This window comes from Hemiscyllium ocellatum, chromosome 11, assembly GCF_020745735.1.
Source record: "Hemiscyllium ocellatum isolate sHemOce1 chromosome 11, sHemOce1.pat.X.cur, whole genome shotgun sequence".
NCBI lineage: Eukaryota > Metazoa > Chordata > Chondrichthyes > Orectolobiformes > Hemiscylliidae > Hemiscyllium > Hemiscyllium ocellatum.
In genome coordinates this window covers 38,234,846-38,261,758 of record NC_083411.1, presented here as the reverse complement: position 1 = coordinate 38,261,758, position 26,913 = coordinate 38,234,846, and the positions used below count along the sequence as shown (strand labels likewise).

Here is a 26,913-nt window from a genome sequence, read left to right as displayed (position 1 = left end):
GATAATCACCTCTTACCTGCATCCACTCATACCACCTCCCTTTCCACCAGCCCCAATTCCCTTCCTCTATTTATTTCTTAGCTCCCTTCCCCCTCCACAGTCTTGCTGAAGGGTCCTACCTGAAATGTTGAGTCTTCTGCTCCTCAGGCGCTGCCTGATCTGCTGTGCTTTTTCCAGCGCCACACTTTATCTACTCTTCATATTGCTTCAGCAACATTGTCAGCCTTCTTGCAAATGTGAAGATCCCTGCACCTGTGAACTGGAATTGATTACCACTTCACTAAATGTGAAGACCCCCGCACCACTCCACAGGAGACATGACCTGATTAAGAGCCTGCTGCCACCATTGCAGAGGGGAGACACTGTGTCGCTCCACAGGTTAGCCATCCCTTTCTGTCCCTGCAGCTTCTCTTCTAGGAAAAAGCAATGCCTTCTTTTTAGAAGTTGAAAGAACTTGACTGAAAAGTTAAGTCACCCCTGGATTGTGGGTGGAGTGTTGCAAAAGAGTCAATAATCTCTTTGCATTGTTAAATTAAGTCCTGCATACCACACCTGCTTTGGGGTTTACAAACTGTAATGTGAGATGGTTCATGAAATGAGACAGTGGCAAGGCGACATGATAGAAGAACCAAGAGCATGGCTTCAACATGGTGAGTACTGCACACCTATCTTCACGTTGACTGTTGCAGGGGTGATGTTTTACAGGATCAACCTGTACTTGATTTGGAATAAAATCAAATGGATGTCAGAATGGAATAAAGTGAAAGCCAAAAACATTAATGCTCTAACATTTTTCATTTTATAACATTATGAACTATATAAATTTCATTCAAAGAAACATACATATCAAAATTAGTGACAATTCTTCATGTTAAAATCCTTCGCAATTCCTCTGATCACCATCTGAAGCACTGAATAACTTGTTCCAATCATATCATTGTAAAAGATCTTTGTATGAATCTTCTTCACCATATTATTTCAGAGTCATCCTTCAACAAGTGTTATTAATGCCATTGATCACATTTGGTGTTTTATACTTTAGAAATGATTTTTTAAACAATATTGGGGTGAAGTATATTCCGTGCAGCTACAACCCATCAACACAATGTGGCCAGTGAGGGTGTTCACATATTTCTGCCAAAAGACAATGCCTTCTTGTTTTCTGATATTCAATTGTTCAGTATCTTTTGGACATTATACTTGAGAGGTTTCCTGAAACACACATTCACAGACTGAATCACACTTGGAAGATCATTAGAAATAACTGCTATCAGCAACTACTTAAGAGATTTGGTAGCACAGTGGCAATATCAACAGATGCTCAGGCAAAGAGATGTAGGTTCAAACTCCAGTGTGGCAACTTGTGGTATGTAAGTGTAATCATGAAATTATGATTGCTTGACATTAAAAACTGGTTCACAGATGTCATAGTCATATAGCACAGAAACAAACCCTTCAGTTCAACTTATCTGTGCCAACCAGGCATCCGAAACTGACTACATCTCATTTGCCAACATTTGGCCCATATCCCTCTTCCTATTCACATATGCCTCCAAATGCCTTGTATTTGTATCCGCCTCCACCAGCTGTATGAAAATGTTACTCCTCAAGACTTTTTAAAATCTTTCCCTGGTGCCTTAAATCTATGCCCTCCAGTTTTGGACTCTCCCACCCTAGAAAAAAAGACCTTGGCTATTCACCCTATCCATGTCTCTCATGATTTTATAAATGTCTATAACATCACCCCTCAGCCTCTGAAAAAAAGCCCCAGCCTATTCACCCTCTTCCTTTAATTCAAACGCTCCAGTCCTGGGAACATCCTGGAAAAGGTTTACTGCACCCTTTCAAGTTTAACCTTCTTTCCTATAGAGGGTGAACAGAACTGTACGCAGTATTCTAAAAGTAGTCTCACCAATGTCCTGTACAGGTACATCATGGTGGCTCCTCTCTTATACTCAGTTTTAATCAATGAAAGCAAGTGTGCTAAATGCCCTAGTTACCACCCTTCTACCCATGACTCCACTTTCAAGGAACTATGCACATGACCTCGGGTCTCTTTTTTTTGGCAACACTCGCCAGGGCCCTCCTATTAACTGTGCAGGTAATCCTGCACTGGTCTACCTTACCAAGGTACAACACCTCACATTTACCTAAATTAAACTCCAACTACCACTCTTCAGCCCATTGGCCCATTTAAGTAAAATTCCATTGTACTCTGAAATGATCATCTTCATTGTCCACTACATCATTCGTTTGGTTTCATCTGCAAACTTATTAACCATGCGTCCTATGTTAATTTTGATGTGGAGATGCTGGGGTTGAGCTGTGGTTGACAAGGTCAGAAATCAGACGACACCAGTCCCAACAGATTCATTTGAAAATTACAGGCTGTTAGAACATTGCCCCATTGTAAGCTGAAGACTTTGCCACTGGGCCCAATTTGTTAACGCCGCTGAACTCACACTCATCCTGCAACCAGGAGTCCCTGGCTCCACTGCCAGGCCAGGCTAGCACTGAGCCACTAGCCCTGCTTCAGCTGCAAATGTCACCTTGTCGGCGCCGCCATCTTGAAGAGTCTGCTGCCTCCAATGAGACCGTCCTATTCTCTGGAGGAGCTTTGCTGCCACTGGTCCTGAAAGGAAAGCTCGATCATCATTTAAAATACAAACTCTCGTTTGTGGTGTCATAATTGTAAGTTTTTGCATGTTCCCAAATACCTTTATATCTTTTATCAAATAGGTTAGCTACAATTGTATACAGAATGCCAAGTGTAGTCTAATTAAGATTTCATACAAGTATGGCATAATATCTTGATTTTTTTAGTTCAATCCCAACAGAAGTAAAATTCAGGTTGGGGGTTGGGTCCCCTGTATATTCCAGCATGCAGCCTGAGGGTTCAACACTAAACTGATTATGCTCAGGAGTGCAGTACAATTCAACTTTTCTCCACCCAGCAAGTTCCCCACTGATGTACCTCAACACAGTTTCACAATTCTTGATATCCTGCATATAAATGCTATACCTGGCATAGAGGGGAGGAGCTCTACTCCTCATTCTTCTATGGCTACCTTTTGTTTTACAAAGGACAGTACAGGACAGGAACAGGCTCTGCAGCCCATCAAGACTGCACTGCCTTTCTAAACTGTAAACTTTTGCCTCTATTCCCTGCCTATTCATGTATTTGCCAAGATACCTCTTAAGCACTACTCATGTATTTACTTCTACCGTCTACCTGGTAGCACATTCCAGGCACTTAACACTCTCTGCGGGGGAAAAGAAAACTTACCTCTCACATCTCCTTTTAAACTTTCCCTCTTTTACCTTAAATCCATGTCCCTTAGTGATGGGAATTAGATTAGATTACTTACAGTGTGGAAACAGGCCCTTCGGCCCAACAAGTCCACACCGACCCGCCAAAGCGCAACCACCCAGACCCATTCCCTACATTTACCCCTTCACCTAACACTACGGGCAATTTAGCATGGCCAATTCACCTAACCTGCACATTTTTGGATTGTGGGAGGAAAACAGAGCACCCGGAGGAAACCCATGTAGACACGGGGAGAATGTGCAAACTTCACACAGAGTGTCGCCTGAGGCAGGAATTGAACCCAAGTCTCTGGGGCTGTGAGGCAGCAGTGCCAACCACTGTGCCACCGTACCGCCCACAAATTCAAAAAAGAGACCATCTATCTATTCTATTCAAGCCTCCAGTAACTTTGTAAAATTCTATCAGATAGTCTCTCAGCCTCTGACATCCAACAGAAAATAAACCAGATTTGGCCAATCCCTTCTCGTAGCAGAGACAACATCCTGGTAAACCTTTTCTGTACCCTTTCCAAAGCTTTCACATTATTCTGGTAGTATGATGACCAGAACTGTACACATTATTTGAAATGTGGCCTAACTAAAGTTCTACACAGTTGAAGCAGGACTTGGCAAATTTCATATGCAATGTCTTGACTGATAAGGGCATACCATATTCCTTCTTGACCAGCTTATCACTTGCATTATGACTTTCGGGGAACTATGAATGCCTAGATCACTCTGTATGTTAATGCTTCTCAGCGTTCTGCCATTTACTGTATGTTCCTTCTTGCATTAGGCATTCCAAAATGCATCACCTCACATTTGTCTGGATTAAATTTCATCTGCCATTTATCTGTGTCATCCCCCAGCCTGTGTACATGCTGCTGTATCCTCTAGTAATCCCCCTCACGATCTGCAGCTCCACCAGTGTTTGCTGCATACTTCTTAATCAGATCACCTACAATCTCCTCCAAATCATATCTATATATTGCAAAAAATTGGGGTTGCAGCACTGATCCCTGTGGAACACCATTGGTCACAGATCTCCAGTCAGGAACAGACCCTTCCAGCACTACTTTGTTGACTATGACCAAGTCAATTCTGTATTCACCTTATCGTGGATCCCACATAACTTAACCTACTGTATTACCCTGCTACTAGAGTCCTTGTCAAAGGCCTTGCTAAAGTCCCACATCCACCGCCCTGCCCTCACAGAATAACTACTGAGACGGAGGCCATTCAGCCCATCGAGTCTGCATGACCTTCCAAAGAGAATTCCACCCAGACCCCTCCCTGTAGCCCCGCATTAACCCAGCCAGTGTATCCCTAGACATTATGGATAATTTAGCACAGCATAGCCAATCCACTGAACCTGCACAACTTTGAACTGTGGGAGGAAACTGGAGCACCCAGTCGAAACCCATGCAGATAGGAGGAGAATGTGTAGACTCCGCAGTCACCCAAGGCTGGAATCAAAGCTGAATCCCTGGCGCTGTGAGGCAGTAGTGCTCACCACTGGAGCCGATGCAGCCCTCAATCATCATTATCACTTCCTCAAAATGCTCAATCAAGTTTAAGAGACATAACCGTCCTGCAAAAAGTTATATTACTTATTGCTAATAAAATCATACTTTTCCAAATATGAGTAAATCCTGACCTTAAAAATCCTATCCAATAATTTCCCCTATGACTTTTGTAAAGCCGACCAGCCTTTACTTTAGTGGATTAGCCCTTCTTAAACAAACAACATTGACAACTTTCCAACTTACTGTGATCTCTCCTGTGACAAAAGAGGATACAACGGCTCCAGCATTTTCTCCCCTAGCCTTCAACAGTATTCGTTGGGGAGTTGTCTACCTTGATGAGGAGTTTCTTCTCTCACAGGATAGTGGCGCCTTTCCCTCTTTACCACAGAGGACTCCAGAGGCTGGATTAATAAATATATTGAAGGCTGGGATGGATCTTTAATCAGGGGTAAAGGCAGGAAAGTGGAGTTGAGCATCGACGTAAGCCATCATCTCATAAAATAGCGGAACAAGCTTATGAGCTGGATAGCTTATTCCTGCTCCTACAGTTTAATAGGAAAGAATGGGCAGAAATTAACTCAAAAATCAGTACTCAGTCTTCTCGCTTCGATGCAGAGATTTTCGGTTCTCTGCGTCAAGGCATAACTTGTATAATAAAAATGTTGCTCAGCAAAACCTTGAGCAAAGCACGAAGGGTAACTATTTGAGAAAAAAAGTGCTTTACGTATACCTTTTATTACTCTATACTTGACATATCCGGAGTTCTTAATTCGTAAAACAATAGGTGACCAACATTCTCCTTGGCCTACTCTTTGTTGAAAAATAGTAAACCCTCCCTCACGAGAAATAACAAAATATTAGCAACTGTAAAACTATGAATTATTTTGTTTCGACTAAATCTCAATGTTGTAATCTCCAAAATCCTCCAAACTCACTATCAATTCAGGGAGTACGGAACCAATTTTTAACTATGTTTGATTGTGCTTTGTTTGTGCACATACTTTCAACCTGAGTTTAAAAAGCGTCCTGTATAATAATTCTTGTAGTCTCCGCCCGCACCCGGAACAACACAGACACTGAGCACATGCTGACCTTCGGCTCATACGAACATGATAGCTCTCGGCCCGGAGAATGATTGACGAGCATGATGACCAATGGGCAGTAAGATATTGGCGCTCCTCCATTGTGACGCCTTAAGCTGTCGTCATGATTCCGATGGAATTTACCAATTAGCTATCGAGAAGTCGGAGGTACCACCCCAGTCACAGTTTCCATGTTTGGTTGAAGTGCAGGGATTTTTTTTTCCGGCGCCTTTCCCTCGCGGTTTTGGTTTGTTCTTCAGTCGCAGTGACCTGAGATTGTGAGGTAAAAAAAAAGAACAAATTTAACAACAAAAAATCCTTCGATTTTAATCAAAATTAATCAACGCACATTTTATAACCGCGTGTAAAAGCCTTGTAAAATACGCATCAAAAGTAGGGTCCTTCAGGAAGGAAAAATCGAGCGGGAGGCGGCGGCAATTTATTTTTCCATTTTCTTTAACCTTTTGAGTTTAGATTTTATTTTTGTCGTTGAAGCTCAGAATCATGCAAGACCACATCCAGAAATCCGGCGGCAGGAACCGCAACGACAACAACAGCCCGCGTAAGAGGGATTACCGCCAGGATCCGGGCTCCGGGCCCGGCGGTGCTGCCGCCAACAACCACCATCACCAGGCGGCCTCCCGACATGGCGGCGACCGAGCCGAGTCCGCCGGCATCACCGTCGACATGACCAATTTCCGCAAGCCTGGCGAGAAAACCTACACGCAGCGCTGCCGCCTGTTCGTCGGCAACCTGCCCAACGACGTGAGCGACGATGAGTTCAAGAAAATGTTCGAAAAGTACGGAGAGCCGTCCGAGATCTTCATCAACAAGGATAAAGGGTTCGGCTTCATCAGGCTGGTGAGTGGCCTTTCTCCGGGTCTTTGTTCTCTGCCCCTCCCCACCCAAGCGCGCACTCACTCACACCATTTCTTGCATTTAACCAGCTATTCTTGTCGGATTCCTACTACAGATCTTATGCACGATCGCAGATCTTGCAATGACTTTAATGTTATTTTAACCTTTTTAAAAATTTCCCTTTCAAAAGAACTGGTTGGTCGGCTCCTGCGAGTTTGATGTTGTCCAGTCCCAAAATGTATGGTTTGGTGACCGTTCTTTTTCTTACCGTTTTCTACGTTTGAAACTGGTTTAAGTCCTTCCCCCAGCCAAGGGAGAATCAGTCTGTTTCTTTTTCCCCGCACTGGATGCTTATTTTGATCAGTGTAATTTAAGGGTGGAGAAATTATGAATTCGGTTAATTGCTGTTGCAAATCGGGTTTTTTTTTCCGATTTTCAAAATGGAGATTTCATGCAGTATATGTTTTCAATAACTGGAAAATTGGACACGTTGGCAATTGTTTTCAATTACGTTTCTCTTTACAAGTTTCCTTGGAATCTTTAAGCTGTTAATTGAGGGTTGGAGTTTGTCAAGTTGAAGAGTGTGGTGGTGGAAAAGCAGGTCAGGCAGCATCCAAGGAGCAGGCGAGTCAACATTTTGAGCATAAGCTCTTCATCAGGAATGAGGGGTAGGCCAAAGGGGGCTGAGAGATAAATGGGAGGCTTGGGGGGTGGGGTGCAGCTGGAGGAAAGATAGCTGGGATTGCGATAGGTAGATGAAAGAGGGGATGAAGGTGATAGGTTGGAGAATAAGGTAGCGTGGATAGGTGGAAGAAAGATGAACAGGTAAGACAGTTCAAGAGGGTGGTGCCAAGTTGGAAGGTTGGATCTGGGATAAGGTTGGGGGGGGGCAAGAGAAGGATTTGAGGAAACTGTTGAAATCCACATTGATCCTGTGTGGTTGGAGGGTCCCAGGGCGGAAGATGAGGCGTTCTTCCTCCAGGCGTCTGGTGGCTAGAGTTTTGCGGTGGGGAAGGCCCAGGACTTGCGTGTCCTTGGCGCAATAGGAGTGGGGGTTAGTGTTCGCCCGCATTGTGATGGGGTTGCTTAGTGCATGTGTCCCAGAGATGTTCTCTGAAATGTTTAGCAAATTGGCGTCCAGTTTCCACAGTGTAGTGGAGAGCCTATTGAGAGCAGCTGATGCAGCAGATGAGGTGTGTGGAAGTACAGGTAAATATCTAGTGGATGTGAAAGATCTTTTGGGACCTTGGATGGAGGTGTGGGCACAGGTTTTGCACTACTTGTGGTGGCAGGGAAATGTACTGGGAGTAGAGGGTGGGTTGGTTGGTGGGTGGGGTGGACCTAACAATGGACTCGTGGAGGAAATGGTCTTTCTGGAATGCAGATAGGGGTGGGCAGGAAATATATCTCTGGTGGTGGGGTCTGTTTGTAGGTGACAGAAATGGCAGAGGATGATGAGTTGTATCTGGAGCACAGTAGATGACGTGTGTGCATTTGGTTGCTCTTGATGTGGTCTCCTGTATGTTGGGGAGTCTGGATGGCAAATTGTGAAATGTTTCAGAGAACATCTGGAACACGTACTAAGGATCCACTGCTCTCAATGTTATCTCCTTTACATTGGGGAGACTGAATGCCAATTTGCTGAATGTTTCAGAGAACATCTCTAGGCCACACACGCTAAGCAGCCTCACCACCCTGTTGGCGAACACTTTTTAACTCCCCACTCCCACTCCGCCAAGGACATGCAAGTTTAGGGCTGCCTCCACACCAAATTCTAGCCACCTGACATCTGGAGGAATAATATCTCATCTTCTGCCTTAGGACCCTCTAATCATACGGGATCAATGTGGATTTCACCAGTTTTGTTATTCCCCGCCCCCCACATTCAACCTTCCAACTTAGCAGTTGCTCACTTGATCTGTTCTACCTGTCCATCTTCCTTCCCACCTATAGCTCCACCCTCCTCTTCAACTTACTACCATTACCTCTGATGAAGAACTTATGTTTGAAATGTCAACTCTTCTCCTTGGATTCTGCCTGATCGGCTGTACCTTTCCAGTACAACCCTCTATGACGTTGATCTCCAGCATCTGCAGACCTCGCTTTCTCATAGTTTGTCAAGCATCAAACCATCAGCCAATTTCCTGTCTCGAAATTGGAACTTCAACCAAAATCATTCTGATTCGTTGGAGGGGGTTGTTCATTTTCTATGTAGTGCATTTATCTAAACAAATTAGCTTATATGTGAACTGTATTGGAATGCTAAATGCATATTTTGTTCTAAAAAGAGGGTTTTCATCTCCAAGATCGACTACCTCAGCATATTGGACCACTATTAACAAATGCACATTGCCAACGATAAACAAAAATCTGGACCATGTGTATTGGCACTTTCACCCCTTAATTCAGTGCTTTTGCTAGGTTTGTTAATGGATGAGCTCTTTATCGGATAACCTGGGACCTTGTATAATAACATCGTGGATCATAACCATCTGAATTCTAATTTATGGTTTTAACACTTCTTGAATCTTCACTTTTTAACCAATACAAGTTGTTTAAGGGTGGCATTTAAATTATAGTGCATTGTGAGTTGGTTAACTGTAATTAGCTCTATTGTGTTCTCTCCCCCCCCCCCCCCCCCCCCCCCCAAGCATTCCTGCTGAAGGATTTATGTCCGATACATAGACTTCCCTGCTCCTTGGATGCTGCCTGACCTGCTGTGCTTTTCCAGTGCCACTTTTTTAAATCTGATCTCCAGCATCTGCAATCCTGTCTTTCTATTATTTTGTTTTTGCCAACCGTCTTGCTATATGCTTTCTATATTGTTGAAATGACATGTTTAATATATAGTTTAAAGAACTTTACAAGTTGTCTTGGGTAAACTGTAATTAGGCATCTTCCAAAAGGAATACTGGAGAAGCATGGCAGATTTGGCAGCATATGCAGAGAGAAAAGTAGTTAGCATTTTGAATCCAGTCACCCTTTGTCAGCATTAAAGATAGCTGGGGAGGAGCAGCAAATTAGGCTATGTGGAGGTGCTGTCCAAATAGATAGAATGAGAGAGGAAAAAAGGAGATTGCAAAAGAGAAGCTGAGAGAGCTGTGGTGCAAATGAGAAATCTAAACAGTTGAAAATATGTTACCTATGCTCTGTACAGTCCTGAAAAGTAAGACTTAGGATGGCAAGGTAATGAAGATGATGTTCATGCTTTGAAATTGTTAAACTCAATTGAAGGTTGTAAACTACCTAGCAGAATTCTTTTGTTTTAAAGCCAATTTTTTACTCCCTTCTTTACCTAGAAATGTGCATGTTAAGGCTTGGCATTGGATATTTGTATTCCAGAAATCTGTGGTCTCAATCCAATATAACTCTGTGCTTGGGCTAGAAGTGATACTGTAGATGACAATGTTGGGGGTGGGGGTGAATGGTGATAAGCAAGTGTTTGGATGACATGAGGGTTGGTTGGGTGTTTGATAGTGCAGAAGAAGTCTTTGGTTACAGGATTGGCCAATTAGTGACAGATGGAATTCAACTCTGATAAGTGTGAGGTGATGTACTTTTGAAGAATGACAGGAGGACCCAGTAAGTGGCAGGACACTCTGACTCTGACTCTTGGCGTGCTTGTCCACAAATTCTTGAAGGTGGGTAAATAGGGTAGTTTAGGCATTTGTGATGTTTGTCTTTATCAGTCTAGGGTAAGCAACCCTTTTAAAATGTCTTTTGCTTTTCATATTTAGGAGAACAAAAAAATCAGTTGAGTGAAATAGAACTGCATGTTCAGAGCTTTATTCTGTAGATATTGCAGTATTACATTTGATTATCTGCTATAAAGTTCACTCTCAGTATTGTCCCCACTTATTCCTGAAAGCAGAGCAATTCATGAAGTTTGCTGCCTTAGCTACTTGCTTGCAGTAAATGTGCAGCTGATATTCTCCATCTGAGGGGCTACTTCCTAACATGTAGAGGTAATGTGGTGTTATGAATTGAGTGCTGATTAAATACCAGGGATGAAACTCGTGTGTCTTGAAGACTATCTAAAACCCTGGCATAATTTGTACGGTGCATCCACGAGGGTTTCTTGGGAAAACAAGTCCAGCTTGGGACAGGGTGTATTAGACCTTGTACTGGGGGGTGAATCTGGCCAATTTAAATGTGGGTAAATTTGGCACCCGTGATTGACTGGAACTTCTTTATGCCAAGGTCTTAGATAGAAGTTCCAGAAACTTGGTTTAGAGAAACATAGGACTGACAGCCTGTGGGGGGCACGGTGGCACAGTGGTTAGCACTGCTGCCTCACAATGCCAGAGACCCGGGTTCATTTCCCGACTCGGGTGACTGACTATGTGGAGTTTGTACATTCTCCCTGTGTCTGTATGGGTTTCCTCCGGGTACTCCGGCTTCCTCCCACAGTCCAAAGATGTGCTGGTCAGGTGAATTGGTCATGTTAAATTGTTCTAGTGTTAGATAAGGGGTAAATGTAGGGGTATGGGTGGGTTGCGCTTCAGCGGGTCGGTGTGGACTTGTTGGGCCAAAGGTCCTGTTTCCACACTGTAAGTAATCTAAATGTGGGCAAATTTGGGACCTGTGATTATAATTCTGCATGTTTAAGAGATTATGCATAAGGGTAAGACTGGTCTTGTGGTGAAACTGCTAAATTGGGGAATGGTAATTCCAAAATGTATTAGGCTGGAACTGGAGAAATTAGAATGGGCACAGTTATTTGAAGGTAAATCCATATCCGACATGAATACCTTTTAAAGGTCAGCTGATCAGAGTTTGGGACTGGTATGCTCCTGTGAGGATTAAATATAAGAATGGCAAGATTCAGGAATCTTGGTTGACATGAGATATTGAAAATTTCATCAGAAAGACAAAAGATGCTTTTACATCGTTTAGGACAAGGCTCTTGAGTATAATGGAGGCAGAACGAGCTGAAACAAATGAGGGATAGAAGGGGGTCATGAAATGTCCTTGACTTGTAGGATAAAGAATATTAGGGACAAGAGGGTAACTAGGCAAAGGAAAGGTTAACTTGAGGCTAAAGGATGGGATTGAGGCATGGGACCAGAGGAAGTTGGTGAGTATTTCGCATCTGTTCTCATCAGGGAAAAGACTTGGATGTTGGTAAGATTAGAGAGGGGTAGATTGTCAGCGGCATGCCAGTGCTAAGGAGGAGGCAGTGTTGCGTGCCTTGAAAAACATTTAAAGTCGATAACTCTCCAAAGCCAGATGGAGGTCTATACCAGGATCCTGAAGGAGTTAAGGGAGGGGATTGCTGAGGACTTGATAGAGATCTTTGTCTCCTCTTTAGCCACATGTGAGGATCCAGAAGACTGGAGAATAGCCACAGTTGTTCCTTTGTTTTAAGAAAGGCAATGGGATAAGCCAGGAAATGGTAAGCCACTGAACCTTACCCCAGTGCTAGGGAAGTTATTGGAGAAGATTCTTAGGGATTTTCTTGCATTTGGAGAAGAATGGGCTTTATGCAAGGGAGGTGTTGCCTCACAAACTTAATTGAGTTTTTTTGAGGAAGTGACAAAGATTGATGTGGGGAGGGCAGTGGATGTTGTGTATATGGACTTTTGTAAAACATTTGACGAGGTGCTTAAATGATGAACTGTCTGTCTTGGTAAATGTTCCAGTGTTGAAGGTGAGGTAGTTCCAGGATGTGCATTGCCTTTAGTGCTCAAGTATGAAAATTAGGCAGGTCACACTTCAGGCCAAATTTTGAGTAGTATCGAGATGAGGGGTGAGATCATGGGGGGGGGGATTTGCGACACAAAATTGAGATTTTGAAATACAAGTTCTGCCGGACCCAGAGCTCGTGTAATTCTCTAAGCACTGGATGGGTCAGCGAAAATGAGGCAAGCCTTGGTTGGCATTTGTCCAGTGCAACTTGAGGATGGAATGCCTGGAGACGATAACTAACTAAAGCATTGATTAAGGACTTAGATGGTGGTTGTCAAACCACTGTTCCAGATGGTTTTGTCTGAAAGATTTGGATATCAGCTTGGGGGCTTCATTGCAGCTCAAATGGGATGCAGTGGTTCTGAACTGTCTTGGTCAGCCTCTGACAATTGTTTGGTAATGGAATTTCCAATGTTGGGTCATGTTTTGGCAATTTTTTGTACATGACATTGAAGATAGTGAAGAATCAGTGGTGAATGTTGTTGACCTACATGAGGACTTTGGTAGGTTTGGATGAACTCTCTAGCGTGCTGATTATCTTGGTGTTGTTTGCAACTTTCTTACTTTCCAAGTTGAAGCAAATAATATAAAAAGTGGTTTTATTGAGTGCTGCTGTTGGAAGTATGACATAAAGAACCAACACTCAACAAAATAATATAAGGCAGAGACCATGGTTTGAAGAAGTGAAACCAGTAATGTGGGTTCAGGATGCAATTAATGATGTCAACCACGTATCAGTGTTAATTTCTTGGGGTATAGAAGATTGGAGGTGAGGCTGCAATCGGGTCAAACACAGTCTCATCCTGGGATGTGTATGTTGGCCTCATGATGACAGGCTGAGTAAATTCGATATGCGTTTCCAGAGCTGGAAAAACAATGGGAAGTCATCTTGTTGAACCCTCAAATTCTGAAGGGACTTTAGTAGTCACTGAGATTATTTTCCTCTGGCTTGGAAATCTGGGAAACTAGTCTCTCATTAGGGGGTTTCTTAATTTAGAACTGAGACGAGGGTTGATCAAAAGGTTGTGAATCTTTGAAAATCTCTAATCTGGAGAGTTGTGGATTCTCCCTTGTCAAATAAATTAGTTGGGCTGAATTTTTTAATCTCAGAATCGAGGATGTGTGAAAAGGCAGGAAAATCCAGTTGGGGCAGAAGATCATCTGTGATTCTCCTGGATGACTGTGCAGTTTCAGGTTTGTTTGATCTACTTCTGTGATTTCTTAAAAAGAAGAATGTGACTAGGGTAGGCAGGTGTTTGATGGCATGGACAGCATGGGCCAAAGAGTCTTTCTCTGTGCTATGAAGCTGTTATGACTTTGACTCTCAAGGGAGTACTATGATTAGGTCAAAGTTTGACATGGGAGGAGAGGAAACCCACGTGTGGTATGAATATTAACTGATTTAGTTGGGGCCATTATGACCTGATAATGCACTTTTTGTTCTGTATAGTTTCAATTTCCTTGTAACTTGCTCCCAAGTGTGAAACATTAGGAAGCAGTTGTACATTTGCACAGGTCCTCTCAGTGGGATGGCAGGGAAGGCACCATTTTGCTCTCCAGCCAGTTTAAAACTGCAAAACGGCCAGTTTGACTACACGTTTAATGGTTATGTGATGTGTTTATTGTGAAAATATGTTTCAACAAGTTGTTGAATTTAAAAGCTTTGTGCAGGAAGTTTTTGTAATAACTCAGCTAGCTAGCTCTGCTGGTGGATGATGGCGCAGTTTAACCTGAGGATCACTGGTTCAGTTTCAAATTGGGTGATTTGGTACTTTTGGGTCAATCATTAATTAATTATTTTCTCTCCAATGATGACTCTACAGATAAGAGCACTAATTGTTTGCTCAAGAAAAAGAATAGTACCTTTCAGCACAAGATATCTCCTGGTCACTCCATGAATAACTAATTAAAACGCAACTTTTATGTCCTTGAAATAATTTTCAAAAAAAAGCCAGGTCATCTGCTTGCTTATATAAAAAAAAGTTGTGCTGAACAGTATTTCTGACTGTAAACGCTCACGTCTCCTGGAAGTACCCGCCTCACCCTGTATTACAATACAAATGAACAGCATTTTTGCCCTGTGGGAATATTTATTGAAAAGAGACTTGCCACATTTCAAATTCACATAAACCACTATTTGATAAGGACTTGATAATGAATACCTACTCATTCAAAGTTGAGAAATCTAATGAATGAAGTATAATTTTGGATCCATTTGCAGGCATATCAGAATTAACTGCTCTGCCACTTGCTGGTACCCTCTTCATGCTGATTTTGCAGACAATTACCAATCCTTTGCATTCTTGCAGCACCTTAGACTGCAGCCAAAATGCTCGATACTTAAGACAAGGATCTTCAGTATGAAAGGATGAATCTGGAAACTTAACTTCAAATGAAGGTGAAGAGGTGCTCCAAGATCTCAGGAGATCTCTCATGCAAAAATAAAAACAGAAATCGCTGGAAAAGCTCAGTAAATCTGGCAGCAATTGTGGAACGATCTCAGAGTTAACTTTTCTTGTTGAGTGCTCCTTCCTCAACTGTTCAGAGGAAATGTTACTTGACCCAAAACATTAACTCTGATTTCTCACCACAAATGCTGCCAGACCTTTCACCTTTTCCAGCGATTTCTGCTTTTGATTCTGATTTACAGCATCCACAGTTCTTTTGGTTTTGATTTGTAACATATTTTGGTTATTCTCACCTTGGCTGAACCAAGTGGCAAGCCAAGTAAAGTTAGTTTTATGTCAGCAACTGCACAATTCAAAATGGATTGAAATGGAAAAATTCAGGTTTTGTGACGAGGTCTGTTTAGTTTGCCACCCAATATCTTCCAAGTCATTTCACTGCAAAATGAGCAGTGATGTGACCCTCTTTCCAGATATTGAATTAGTTGCTTTGTTTTGGGTTAAATGTTAATTTTGTATATGCACCCAACAGTAAATCCACACTTTTAAGGCAACAAATGTTTTCATGTTTTTGCGATGGACAGAGTTGGAACGGCCAGTTACAATAAAGTTGAATGCTGTCATTGTCACAGAATCTTGAAATAGTACTTTTGAAGCCCTGGCCTGTGCTTGTGGGAGAGTGGATGCGTAAGCATGATTCCTCAGCTTTAGCTGTGAAGGCTGAGAGGCTTTGTTTGATTTGTTCCATGAGAATTTAAAAATATGAAAGCTATTCAGTCCTTTGGTTTGGTCTAATGTGATTAGTTATGCCTGACCTGTAACTCCAATCAAATTTTTTAAATTATTAAACTTTAGTTGACTGACTATTCAGAGTTTGAGGTTTAGTTTAGCCTTTGTGGGAATACATACTCTTAGCTTCTGAATGACTCAACTGTTTTTGGAAAAAAAAATCATACCCTCTTTTGGATTGCCCCACCATGGGAAATTATACTGTATTTAATCCTGTTATAATTTTTATAGATCATTCCTTGGACTTGTGTTTCTGTTAGCTTGAATATACATTTTGGGCCAACTGTTATCATTTAACTTTTTTTAAGACCAACTGTAATTTTAGTCAATTTGATGCTGCATTTCCAAAAGGTCAATTGAGAATTTCTGACGTACAGTTCCGAAATTGATACTTGGGTAGGCCATTGACCATTGCTACATAAAACTGAATCATTTTTTCGCATTCCAAACTAGGTATAGAAAGTCCTTATTTCTAGTTGCGGTGTAGACCCTTTCAGGACCGGTTTATAGTTACAGATTTGTCTGCGGGTTGGTGTGCTCTGGTGCAAAAAGAGTTATTTAAGTTCAGCTGTAAGTAGGCAGTACCAGATACCATCAGGCTCTTGGTTTCCTATGATCATTTCAAAAGCTTTCCAACTCTGCTCTTAGTTTAATCAAGATACAGCTGTTTGTGCAGTGGGAATGGGAAGAAATGTGACTAGGACATATAACTTCCAAGCTACTTTTGTGGGGTCAGAGGGAGACATGATTCATTGTTTTCCATTTTAAAACTGAGGCAAATCTTAAGGCTAGTGTTAAAAGATATTTCAAGTGAGATTAGAGGAATTGTGAGGTTTGTTTTGTTGAGTAAAATTTAATTGTTGTATACCTCCATGTTAATGTACTTACTTTGATCATAGGAAACTAGAACTCTGGCTGAAATTGCAAAGGCAGAACTTGATGATACTACCCTAAGAGGAAGACAGATAAGAATTCGATTTGCAACACACGGTGCTGCTCTTACAGTCAAGAATCTTCCTCAGTTTGTATCAAATGAGCTGTTGGAGGAGGCATTCTCGATCTTTGGACCTGTGGAGAGAGCAGTGGTGATTGTAGATGACCGTGGAAAACCAACTGGCAAAGGCATTGTAGAGTTTGCAGCAAAACCTGCTGCTCGCAAGGCTCTGGACAGATGCACGGATGGTGCATTCTTATTAACAGCGTGAGTAATGAGTATAAAGATTGATTATTGTGGTGAAGTTGCAGGCAGAAATATTTATCTTAAACTTGAGTTTTATCTATTTAAATTTTTTTTATGAGTCCATTTTGAAACTTCTATGATGTTGATGTATCAACTGCTATCCATAGGTGGCATGAGATTACTTTCGTGATCTGAGTATGATGAAAATCTGCAAATTTAAGTTTTGAATGTGAACAAGTTTTGAAAATAGTAGATGCACCAGAAAGTTTTGCAAAGTGAAATGTTTGAAGTTTATTCCTGCAGAGCTGATAACACATTGTTACCCTTGGTTAATATGTCTAAGTTTTGGTTGCTTTTCATCGAAATTTGGCTCACAGATGATTTTACTGATTAATGTAATCAGGTCATTATTATTTAAGATTCTAGCTTTTCTTAACCTGAAAGTTTGAAGGAGGTCCTGTTTCTGTAAAGCTACTGTTTTCATATATAAAGTTCAGAGGATTTTGAACAAAACTTCAGAAAAGTGTTTGAAGTCATCAGTGGAAATGAGAGAATTCCGAGCAGGTGTTCATACGTTGTTTTTGCGTCAGAGCAATTCTGAAATTTTCTTTAATTCAAAGATTCTTAAACATTTGATGAAACGTTTGAAAGTACATTGTTTCTGTCAAGGTGAGCTTTCCCATTTTCTTCAATTATGTTGGAGATTTCTTTTTCAAGGCTTGTGATACATTGAGAGGATGTGCTTGGCCACCAGCAAAGTTTTAAATTTGTAAAAGAGTCCTTCTCGGCCTCCTGCTCGACCCGAAGCACCATAACTGTTCTTGTGACATTGTACCCTCACTTACAAGTGTTACAGCACAAAACTGGTTTTAGCCTTCGGGGATGGAACTGCTGTTTTCGTCTGTAAATTTTGATTCAATTTCCAATGCTAAAATACTACATGTCCCCTGGTGATGGCTCTTTAATAGATTAAGACCATGTCTTCCCACAGGCTTGGAGCTACATAATTAATGCACAGTGAAGTGGAACATTTTGACTTTGTAAAATTGGTGCGATGTATTACATTGTAAAATGTTCTGTTTGTTCAAAACTGGCTGTTACGAGTGTTTAGTCATGGACATTTTCCACCTTTTCTAGTTTTCCAAGACCTGTGACTGTTGAACCTTTTGATCAGTATGATGATGAAGATGGACTTCAAGAAAAATTGGTCCAGAAAAATCAGCATTATCACAAGTATGCATTGACTAGTTTCTTTTTAAACATTCACATTCCTATTCTCTCCCTGTTTTAAAAAATTCTCTGGTTAGATTGTTCTAAAGCCAATTAAAAGTGAACTTGCAGTGATAGAATACTTAGTAAAATGGAAACAGGTGAATAAAGTAGCAAACCTGTGTAGCGTTTGTCTGGTTGAATGATTTAATGTGCTAAACAAACTTGTTTACCACAGGTTAATTCCCTATAATGGACATTGCTATTTTTGAAATTTGCTAGTAGAATGTCGGCACTGCTGCCTGAACCAGCATTTATTGCCCATCTCTAGTTGCCCTTGAGAAGTTGGGTGCTGAATTGCTGCAATCCATTTGGTGATGGTACATTCAGAATGCCATTTCTTTGTGGAGGTTGAATCATCGTCTCAGTCTTAAATTGGTACCCCTTCATTCTGAGGCACTACCATCTTGTCCTGCGTTCTCCTCGGATGAGAAGCGCCCTCCGTGTTTACCCTGATAAATCACTTAAGAATCCTCTGTCTTTATTATACGAATAGTGCTTGCCTGTTGCTTATTATCAAAACAACTTGTCACTGAAAATGAGTTAATTGTATTGGTAATTTTGGTAGTTAGACATGTTTGTATCTGGCCTTTAAAGTCCTAACAGCTCCTCATCACTCGAGTTTTTCCTGTTGACTCTGAGTCTAAACACTTGGCCTTTGTAATTGTAACTTCTGTTTGACATTTGGTGACAAAGAAAAAGCCCAGTTGTACTACATTCACTATGGCCTGCTACAAAGATGTGCTCAGTCAGTTGTTGGAGAGGTACTGCAGAAAGAGGTCTTTGTTAAGCTTTAATGTTATCAAAATAATCTTGTCAAAATCTTAATGCAATTAATTTCTGGAGGAATATGATAAAATGTCTGGTCCATCTTGTTTTCCACAGCGTTAGTTCTTGGTTAACCACAGAAAGGTGGAGAGCTCAGCAAGGGTTTGTTTTTGTTTAGTTTTTGTGTTGGTGACCCAGTTATTCCCATGGTTGAGAATAACCTGTCAGGGTAAAAGACATTTCTAGACAATGGGTGCAGTAGTAGGCCATTCTGCCCTTCGAGCCAGCGCCACCATTCGTTATGATCATGGCTGATCATCCTCAATCAGTGTCTTGTTCCTGCCTTATCCCTGTAACCCTTGATTCCACTATCCTTCAGAGCTCTATCCAACTCTTTCTCGAAAGTATCCAGAGACTTGGTCTCACAGCCTTCTTGGGCAGAGCATTCCATACACCCACCACTCTCTGGGTGAAGAAGTTTCTCCTCAACTCTGTTCCAAATGGCCTACCCCTTATTTTTAAACTGTGTCCTCTGGTTCGGGACTCACCCATCAGCGGAAACATGCTTCCTGCCTCCAGAGTGTCCAATCGTTTAATAATCTTATACGTCTCAATCAGATCCCCCCTCAGCCTTCTAAACTTAAGCATATACAAGCCTGCAATCGCTGCAATTCCGGCCATTCCGGGAATTGACCTTGTGAACCTATGCTGCACTCCCTCAGTAGCCAGAATGTCTTTCCTCAAATTAAGAGACCAAAACTGTGCACAGTATTCCAGGTGCAGTCTCACCAGGGCCCTGTACAGTTGCAGAAGGATCTCTTTGCTTCTATACTCAATTCCTCTTGTTACGAAGGCCAGCATGCTGTTAGCTTTCTTCACTGCCGGCTGTACCTGCATGCTTGCTTTCATTGACTGATGTACAAGAACACCACGATCTCGTTGTACTGCTCCTTTACCTAACTTGACTCCATTTAGGTAGTAATCTTCCTTCCTGTTCTTGCCACCAAAGTGGATGACCACACATTTCTCCACATTAAACTGCATCTGCCATGTATCCGTCCACTCACCTAGCCTGTCCAAGTCACCCTGTATTCTCCTAACATGCTCCTCACATTTCACCCTGTCACCTCTACCTTTTGTTTATGGTCATAATTGGGTTTTTGTATCGTATGCTAACTTGAACATTGGACTTAAATTGCTGAACAGTTGGCAACTTGAGTAGACCAAACTAATTTGGGAGCTACCTTTTAAGCTTGCCACATCAGTATTCTTTCACTGTTAACCATGAACCTTATCACCAGTTGGGTAGGACATTTTACTTGAATAATATATTGACATTTATTCTGACTATTTTACATAGGAAGTGCACTGGCAGATGCATCAGCTTCTTTTCTTCAATCCTCCTACTTACTTGCTGTTGTATGATTTTTAAGGGAACGAGAGCAGCCACCCAGATTTGCACAGCATGGGTCATTCGAATATGAATATGCCATGAGGTGGAAGGCTCTGCTTGAAATGGAGAAACAGCAGCAGGAGCAAGTCGATAGAAATGTGAAGGAAGCACGCGAGAAACTGGAAGTAGAACTGGAAGCTGCCCGTCATGAGCACCAAGTCATGCTAATGAGACAGGGTAGGTTGAGAAGAATATAGTTTTTATTTCTGCTGCATGTCTGAAGGCATTTACTTTTCTGGGATAGAGATCATACACGTCCTTTGTGAAAGGAGAATTATCCCAATTTCTTCATTTTCTCTATGTACTTATAGTCTGGTGGTGCAGTTTCTGTGAAATCTACTCTTTCAGTAAGGCCTTGCCTAAAATGTCTTGTCAGAATTGACTACTGCATAACCACTGTTTCATAAAACTCCCAATAAAATGGTGAAAGGATTTTGGTTTTGTACACCACTCCTCATAAAATCAGTGATCTTTTCAGCTGGTTTATTGTTTTTCTTTAAGCATTAGATCAAATTTTGTGCAGATAAAACTGGCCATATGTTCCTGTGCTCCCTTGGAAATTTTTTCATTTACTTGCTGTTTCTTTTGGATTAAAGTTTTCATGGGAGATAGAAAACAAGCCAAGATATTTTGCTGTAATTAAAAGAACTACATGTTGGATGGTGTTAAGTTTTTTGAAACACTCAAAACAGAAATTGATGGTTTTGGATGTAGGTTTGCTCGCTGAGTTGAAAGGTTCATTTCCAGATGTTTTGTTAACCTTAGTAGATAACCTTTTCCATGGACCTCATGCGAAGCAATGCTGAAAATTCCTGCTTTCTATTTATATGTTTGGGTTGATATCATTTCCTGTGATGTTATTTCTTGTGGTGAGGTCACTTTGTACTCCTTTTCTCAGGGGGTGGTAGATGGAGTCTAACTCGATGTGTTTGATTGGAATTGAGTTCTGGTTGGAATGCCATACTTCAAGGAATTCTCATGCTTGTCTTTGTTGTTTGGCTTATCCTGGGATGGATGTGCTGTGCCAGTCGAAGTGGTGTCCTTCCTCATCTGTTTGTGAGGATACTAGTGAGAGCGGGTCATGTCTTTTTGTGGCTAGTTGATATTCAATTTCGCTCAAACTGTTGGAGAAACTCCTGGCAGTAGTCTGGAGAAAAAGCAATTAAACCTTTGAGCCTACTGAGGTTTGTTTAGAACGCAGATGTTTGCTATGCCTGATATTTGCACAGCAATATTGCAAATGCACTGTTACATGTGTGTTCTGGGCATGAATCATTGTCCATTCACCCAATTTGGAAATTCTAGAAAGTGAAACTAGGTCGAGCTGCAACTTGTGCTCGTTAAAGATGTCACAATTTCTTACTTTGAATTTTTGGAATATGTGGAATTGTGTGTAAAACTAAATTTTCTCTTAAAAACATGTACTAAAACAAATCCTTTTTGTCACCAGATTTAATGAGGCGTCAAGAGGAATTGAGGCGCATGGAAGAATTGCACAATCAAGAACTGCAAAAGCGCAAACAAATAGAACTGAGGTAAAGAAGATGTACTGTCTTGCACTATGCTGTTAAGTTTCTGCAGATTACATTTCTGGCAGATAATCGGTATCATATTAGGGACATTGAGCGTGTTAACAATCTTCCATTTCAGTATATTTGATTGAATTTTTCAGCTATTTCTAACTTTTGAAATTTATTTCAAGTACAATACTAGTTTTTTCCTTTTATCTTCCCCTTGAGGAGAGACATTCTGGTTCAAAAATCCTGTATTTCATCTAAGGCCTTTATGTTCTAACCAGGCTCTGACGCACAGTTGCTCATAATATTTGAGGCCTGTGCTTCATATAAATGTGGAATGATTTCAGCCCATTTATGTTTTGGCCTCTCTTTTGATGTCTGTTTTTGTCCTTTATTGTTGTTGTATTTGAATTTAGACATTTTAATGATCTATGGACTTGTATCAGTAATTCTCCCTTGGAGTGCCCTTGTCTCTGGGTTTAATTTATTTTGAAAGTTCTCTTGATCCTATTTTCGCATTCAAATTGGATAACATCATATTTACCTACATTTAGCAAAACTGGCAAATTTACTTGATAGCAGTTTTTTGCAATTCTGTACTTCTACCTCTTAGGGCATTTTTGATGGTGCAAAGAAAAAGAGCAAAATTGGGAATTGTCAGAAGAGAATTCCAGAGCTTGGGATCTGGGCAGCTGAACGTTTGGGCATCAAATGATTTGGGAATGCACAAGAGGCCAGTGTTGGAGGAGTTCACATTTTTTTTGGAGCCTTGTGGGGTTAATTGAGTTTATAACTATATGGAGGGGCAGGGCAAGGTCATGGACACATTTGAAAGCAAGTATTTGGATTTTGGTGTAGTTGGGGGTCGCAGTGTTGATTAATGGATCTTATTGCAAGTTAACACACAGCAGAGTTTTGAGTAGTGTCAGATTTTTTTTTAGATAGTGAATGTGAAAACTTTGCAGGTACCAATTGTAATATTCAAGCTGGGAGGTAACAAAAGCTACAGATGAGCAGTAGCTGAGTTGGGATAGCCATGGTCAAGCAATGCACACAGACTGGTAGGTTATCCCTACTGACTGTGCTTACTTGTAGACACTGGCAATACTTTTGATAAGGAATGTTTGGCTGACTCGTCTAATTTCCTTTTTCACTAGTATTTTGATGCGTAAATTCCTAACACATTTCATTTGTGGCAGGAGCAGGTAGGTTCACTGATGAGCAATTTTCACATTCTTATGAAAACAAAAATTCTAGGGTTTCGTCTCCTAACAGAGGTACAGATGTTAAAAGGTGGAAATGCAAGTTTACAATTTTTCTCCAGGGGTTTGCCTTGGACAAATGATGAATTTGAACAATGTGTTCCCTGTGTCTTGACATTCATTAGTGTTAGTCTACTACTGACGTTGGTGGAGTTACCATTGTTCAGAAGCTTAGCGGACTTGCTGCATTAACTTGCTCCTCCAAGTAGCTAGGAACACTAGTTGACACTCACTGATTCTCCAAGGCCTGTCCATCATCTGCAAGGCACAAGTCAGGAATGTCGTGGGAAATCCATATTTGCTTGGATGGGTGCAGCCCAACAACACTCAAACTTAACACCATCCAAGACCAAGCTTGCTTCATTGGTATCGTATCCTCAAGCTTTCGCTACCTCCATCAGTGAAGTTGTAGCAGTGTACACTACCTACAAGTTGCACTGCAGAAGTTTACTGATGTCCTTCCAGCTCCTTACAAGCCTGTGACCATTTCTACCTTGAAAGACAAGGTCAGCAGATACATATGGAGCATCAGCAACTGCAAGTTCACGTTGCAAGTCATTCATCACCCTGACTTAGAAATATATCGCCATCCCTTCACTGTCGCTGGGTCAAAATCATGGAAATCACACTGCAGCAGTTTAGGAAGGCAGCTCACTCCCACCTTCTCAAGGGCAACTAGGAATACCAGTAAAATGTTGGCCAGCCAGTGATGTCCATGTCCCATGAATGAATTAAAACAAAAACTGTCTGTTCGCACATGGAAGATAGGAATGTCTGTCTCACTGATATGTTGGAGGAATTATCTTCTGTGTTGTCATTTTCTCTGTTCCTAGAAATGCGTAAACGCGAGTCAAACAAATCTTGACTATAATTCTCACATTTAAAATTGGCACACTAAGATGACGGACTAACTGGAAGAATGTAGCTTGTGTTAAACGGACTTGATTCACTGTGAAATGTAATTGACAAAATTCTTGTCAGTGAGTAAACACTGGATGGCTATTGGGTGCTGAGTGATGGCAGTAAAGTTGCGCAAACATCAATGCGGTCAGTTCTGGATGTAGGTTTGCTCGCTGAGCTGCAAGGTTCGTTTCCGGACGTTTCATCACCCTACTGGGTAGCATCTTCAGTGGGCCTCCAGGCGAAGCACTGTTGTTGATACATGCTTTCTGTTTGTGTTTCGGTTTCTTTGGGTTGGTGGTGTCATTTCCTATTCTTTTTCTCAAGGGGTGGTAGATAAGGTCTAACTCGATGTTAGATGGACCCCCTCTACTAACCCTTGAGAAAAAGAACAGGAAATGACATCCCCAACCCAAAGAGGCCCAAACATAAATAGAAAGCAGGAATCATGAACAGCGCTTTGCCCGGAGGCCCACTGAAGATGTTACTGAGTAGGATGACGAAACATCTGGGGAAATGAACCTTCCAGCTCAGCGAGCAAACCTACATCCAGAACCTCAACCTGAGCTATAAGTCTTCTCAAAACTCACCATGAGGCACTGGCTGACTGTTCTATTGTTGATTACATGCAAAATTAAAATCTTAAGTGCTCTTTGCCATCTAGCACTTCAATATTTAGCATTATTTTATGGAATTTCAGTAGGGAATCACTCATTCATTTATTTGTAATGGAGTTCATTTTTATTTGTCAACTGGTTTTTCGTGTCATAGGCTTTTAATCACTCTTGAAGCTGGTTGCACATTGCTTTCTTAAACTGTGCTATGCAAAAAAAAAGTTTGAGAATAACTGAAGCAAAGGAAATGAGTCTTTTAATAAGAATTGGATGACTTTCATAAAACCTGGGGGAAATATAGAGCAAGACAAGATTTCAGTATTAAGGGCAAACTCAGGCTTTGGTTAGATGTCTTGATTTGCTGTAGTTCTCTTAAATGTATCAGAGAATTGTGGAAAAATTTATAAATACCATCCACCAAAGTCCCCAAATACAAAATTGCTTGAGCTCCTATTAGGCAAAATGAAGTTTCCATGGACTGGGGATGTCGTGGTGGAAATTCGAAGTGCAATTTTATTCCAGTGTTGGCTTTATTGTTGCATATAGATGAAGTATTTAAGTTGAACTATTTAAGTATTGGTTTGGTAAAGAATTGCAACAGAAGCTTAAAAAATCCTCAATTTTAAACATTTCTCAGGCAAGAAGAGGAACGCAGAAGACGTGAGGAAGAAATGCTTTTGCGTCAACGTGAGAAAGAAGAAATGATGAGAAGACAACAGGAGGGATTCCGAGGAAACTTCACTGAAAATGTACGTGTTCTGAAATGTTAATATCATTGAGCAAAGGTGCAGTGGGTAGCTTAGAAGAATATTAAAGGCAATTAATACATTTGTGGAAATGATTAGGATTTGTAACTAATGTCAAATAGTCAAGGAAGGTTCCCCAATTTATTAATGTTCTAGATAACCCAAATTGTTCTCCTAGGTGAGTAAGGATAGTTCGGCTTCCCTTTTATTCAGCCATCCTCTTGGCTGAAACCGGATCAAGTTCTAAAAGGTCCCTTCCCTTTATGGATAATCTTAACTTGCTTTAAAATGAATCAATTTACCCAGGCTTTTCAGAGTTAACAAAAGGCTAAGTTGATGTTATTAAACAAGAAAAAAAAGTAATAACGTACCATACCCCCACACTACTCATCCAAGCAACATGTTTTAAAAACTGATAAGTCACTCCTGTATGAGAAGTACATAAAATAATGTGGCCATCATGTGATGTTACCAATAACATTGACTTTGTACTTGAATGTTCGGTTGAGATTCCTGCCTTTGCTGGTTGATTTGTTAAAATTGAATTCTGCCGCGCAGTTACCAAAATTCAGTGTCTTTTCCTCCCTTTATCTTCTGTGCACACTGGTCCAGAGCCTACAAAGTCAGGCACAAACATGCACAGACCAAGGTTGAAGCTGACGTTTTGTATACCCCTGGAAGGATAAGCAAAAACATGTCTGCACTAGATGGCCTCCTGAGAAGTGATAAGGTTGTGTCACCTTTCAGCGCCAACCTCTCTTCGAAGGCAGCAAGGGTGTTGGTGTCGAGCCCACTGTGCCACAAATTGTCACAAATGTATACATTAAAACCAAATTAAGTACTAAAGATAGTTAACTTGCTTGACTGACCACTCTAATGGAAAAAAACCCACCAGATTTCATCAATTAACAACAGAACAATAAACTGCTCCTTTCACAGCAGCAAAACACACAGGTGTAAACAAAATTTTGTCCCTTCAAATTGAAATAAGTATGCATTAGTAAATAGAATGGACAATTCTGTATGTGGAATACATGGGTAAAAAAGTTTTCTGGATCAAGAATCTAAACCACAAGAATGGAATTAAATGAGTTTCTTGCATTTATTTCTTTTAATTTTTGGTGATGACAATCCTCCATTTAGTAAGTGATCTGTTGCACCTAACTTACTTTGGCTTGAGTTAGAAATGTCAGTGTGCTTGTTTTCTTTCTGAGGCATTGTGGAAACACACCTGTTTTGGCTTTAAGGCTTTTACAGAGATCTTGAAATTAAAAACCTGATGAATTTGTAAGCCATCGTGACCACGACACTAACACGATAGAACTAACCAGGAATGTTGCATTTGTGTATCAGTTGTGTAAACACCACGAAGTCTGCAGATGCAATGTACGCTGACCAATATGTTAGATAAAGGTAATTAGGTCACCCCTTTTGTATTTCTTTAAATATTTCAACTTTTTAGGGCACTTCCCTGACTATAGAAATAGCTAAGTCATGGCATATAATCGAGGCATATCATAACATTTTCTGAAGTGGGCGAGAACATT

General features: G+C 41.1%; 1 protein-coding gene and 1 long non-coding RNA gene across 5 annotated transcripts in view; one reads left to right on the top strand and one right to left on the bottom strand.

Moving 5' to 3' along the window:
• Window positions 1–789: 789 nt before the first annotated feature.
• Window positions 790–6,206, bottom strand: LOC132820417 (uncharacterized). Of its 2 annotated transcripts, none has more exons than XR_009645195.1 (4): window positions 5,928–6,206; window positions 5,079–5,377; window positions 2,463–2,632; window positions 790–1,212 (listed from the first exon to the last, which is right to left on the bottom strand). It is a non-coding gene; the product is annotated as an uncharacterized LOC132820417 (long non-coding RNA). The 2 variants fall into 2 exon arrangements; XR_009645194.1 differs by lacking the exon at window positions 5,928–6,206 and adding an exon at window positions 5,566–5,917.
• Window positions 6,106–26,913, top strand: part of LOC132820415 (paraspeckle component 1-like) — a 33,858-nt gene continuing 13,050 nt past the window's right edge. For 2 of the 3 annotated variants that reach the window (XM_060832522.1, XM_060832524.1), the window contains exons 1-7: window positions 6,106–6,200; window positions 6,413–6,778; window positions 16,557–16,858; window positions 17,975–18,070; window positions 20,308–20,504; window positions 21,778–21,862; window positions 25,258–25,369. In XM_060832522.1, the coding sequence (XP_060688505.1) occupies window positions 6,422–6,778; window positions 16,557–16,858; window positions 17,975–18,070; window positions 20,308–20,504; window positions 21,778–21,862; window positions 25,258–25,369 (1,149 nt within the window). In that variant the 5' untranslated portion in view covers window positions 6,106–6,200; window positions 6,413–6,421. The remainder of the gene's footprint in view (window positions 6,201–6,412; window positions 6,779–16,556; window positions 16,859–17,974; window positions 18,071–20,307; window positions 20,505–21,777; window positions 21,863–25,257; window positions 25,370–26,913) is intronic. The other variant, XM_060832523.1, reaches the window with a different exon arrangement.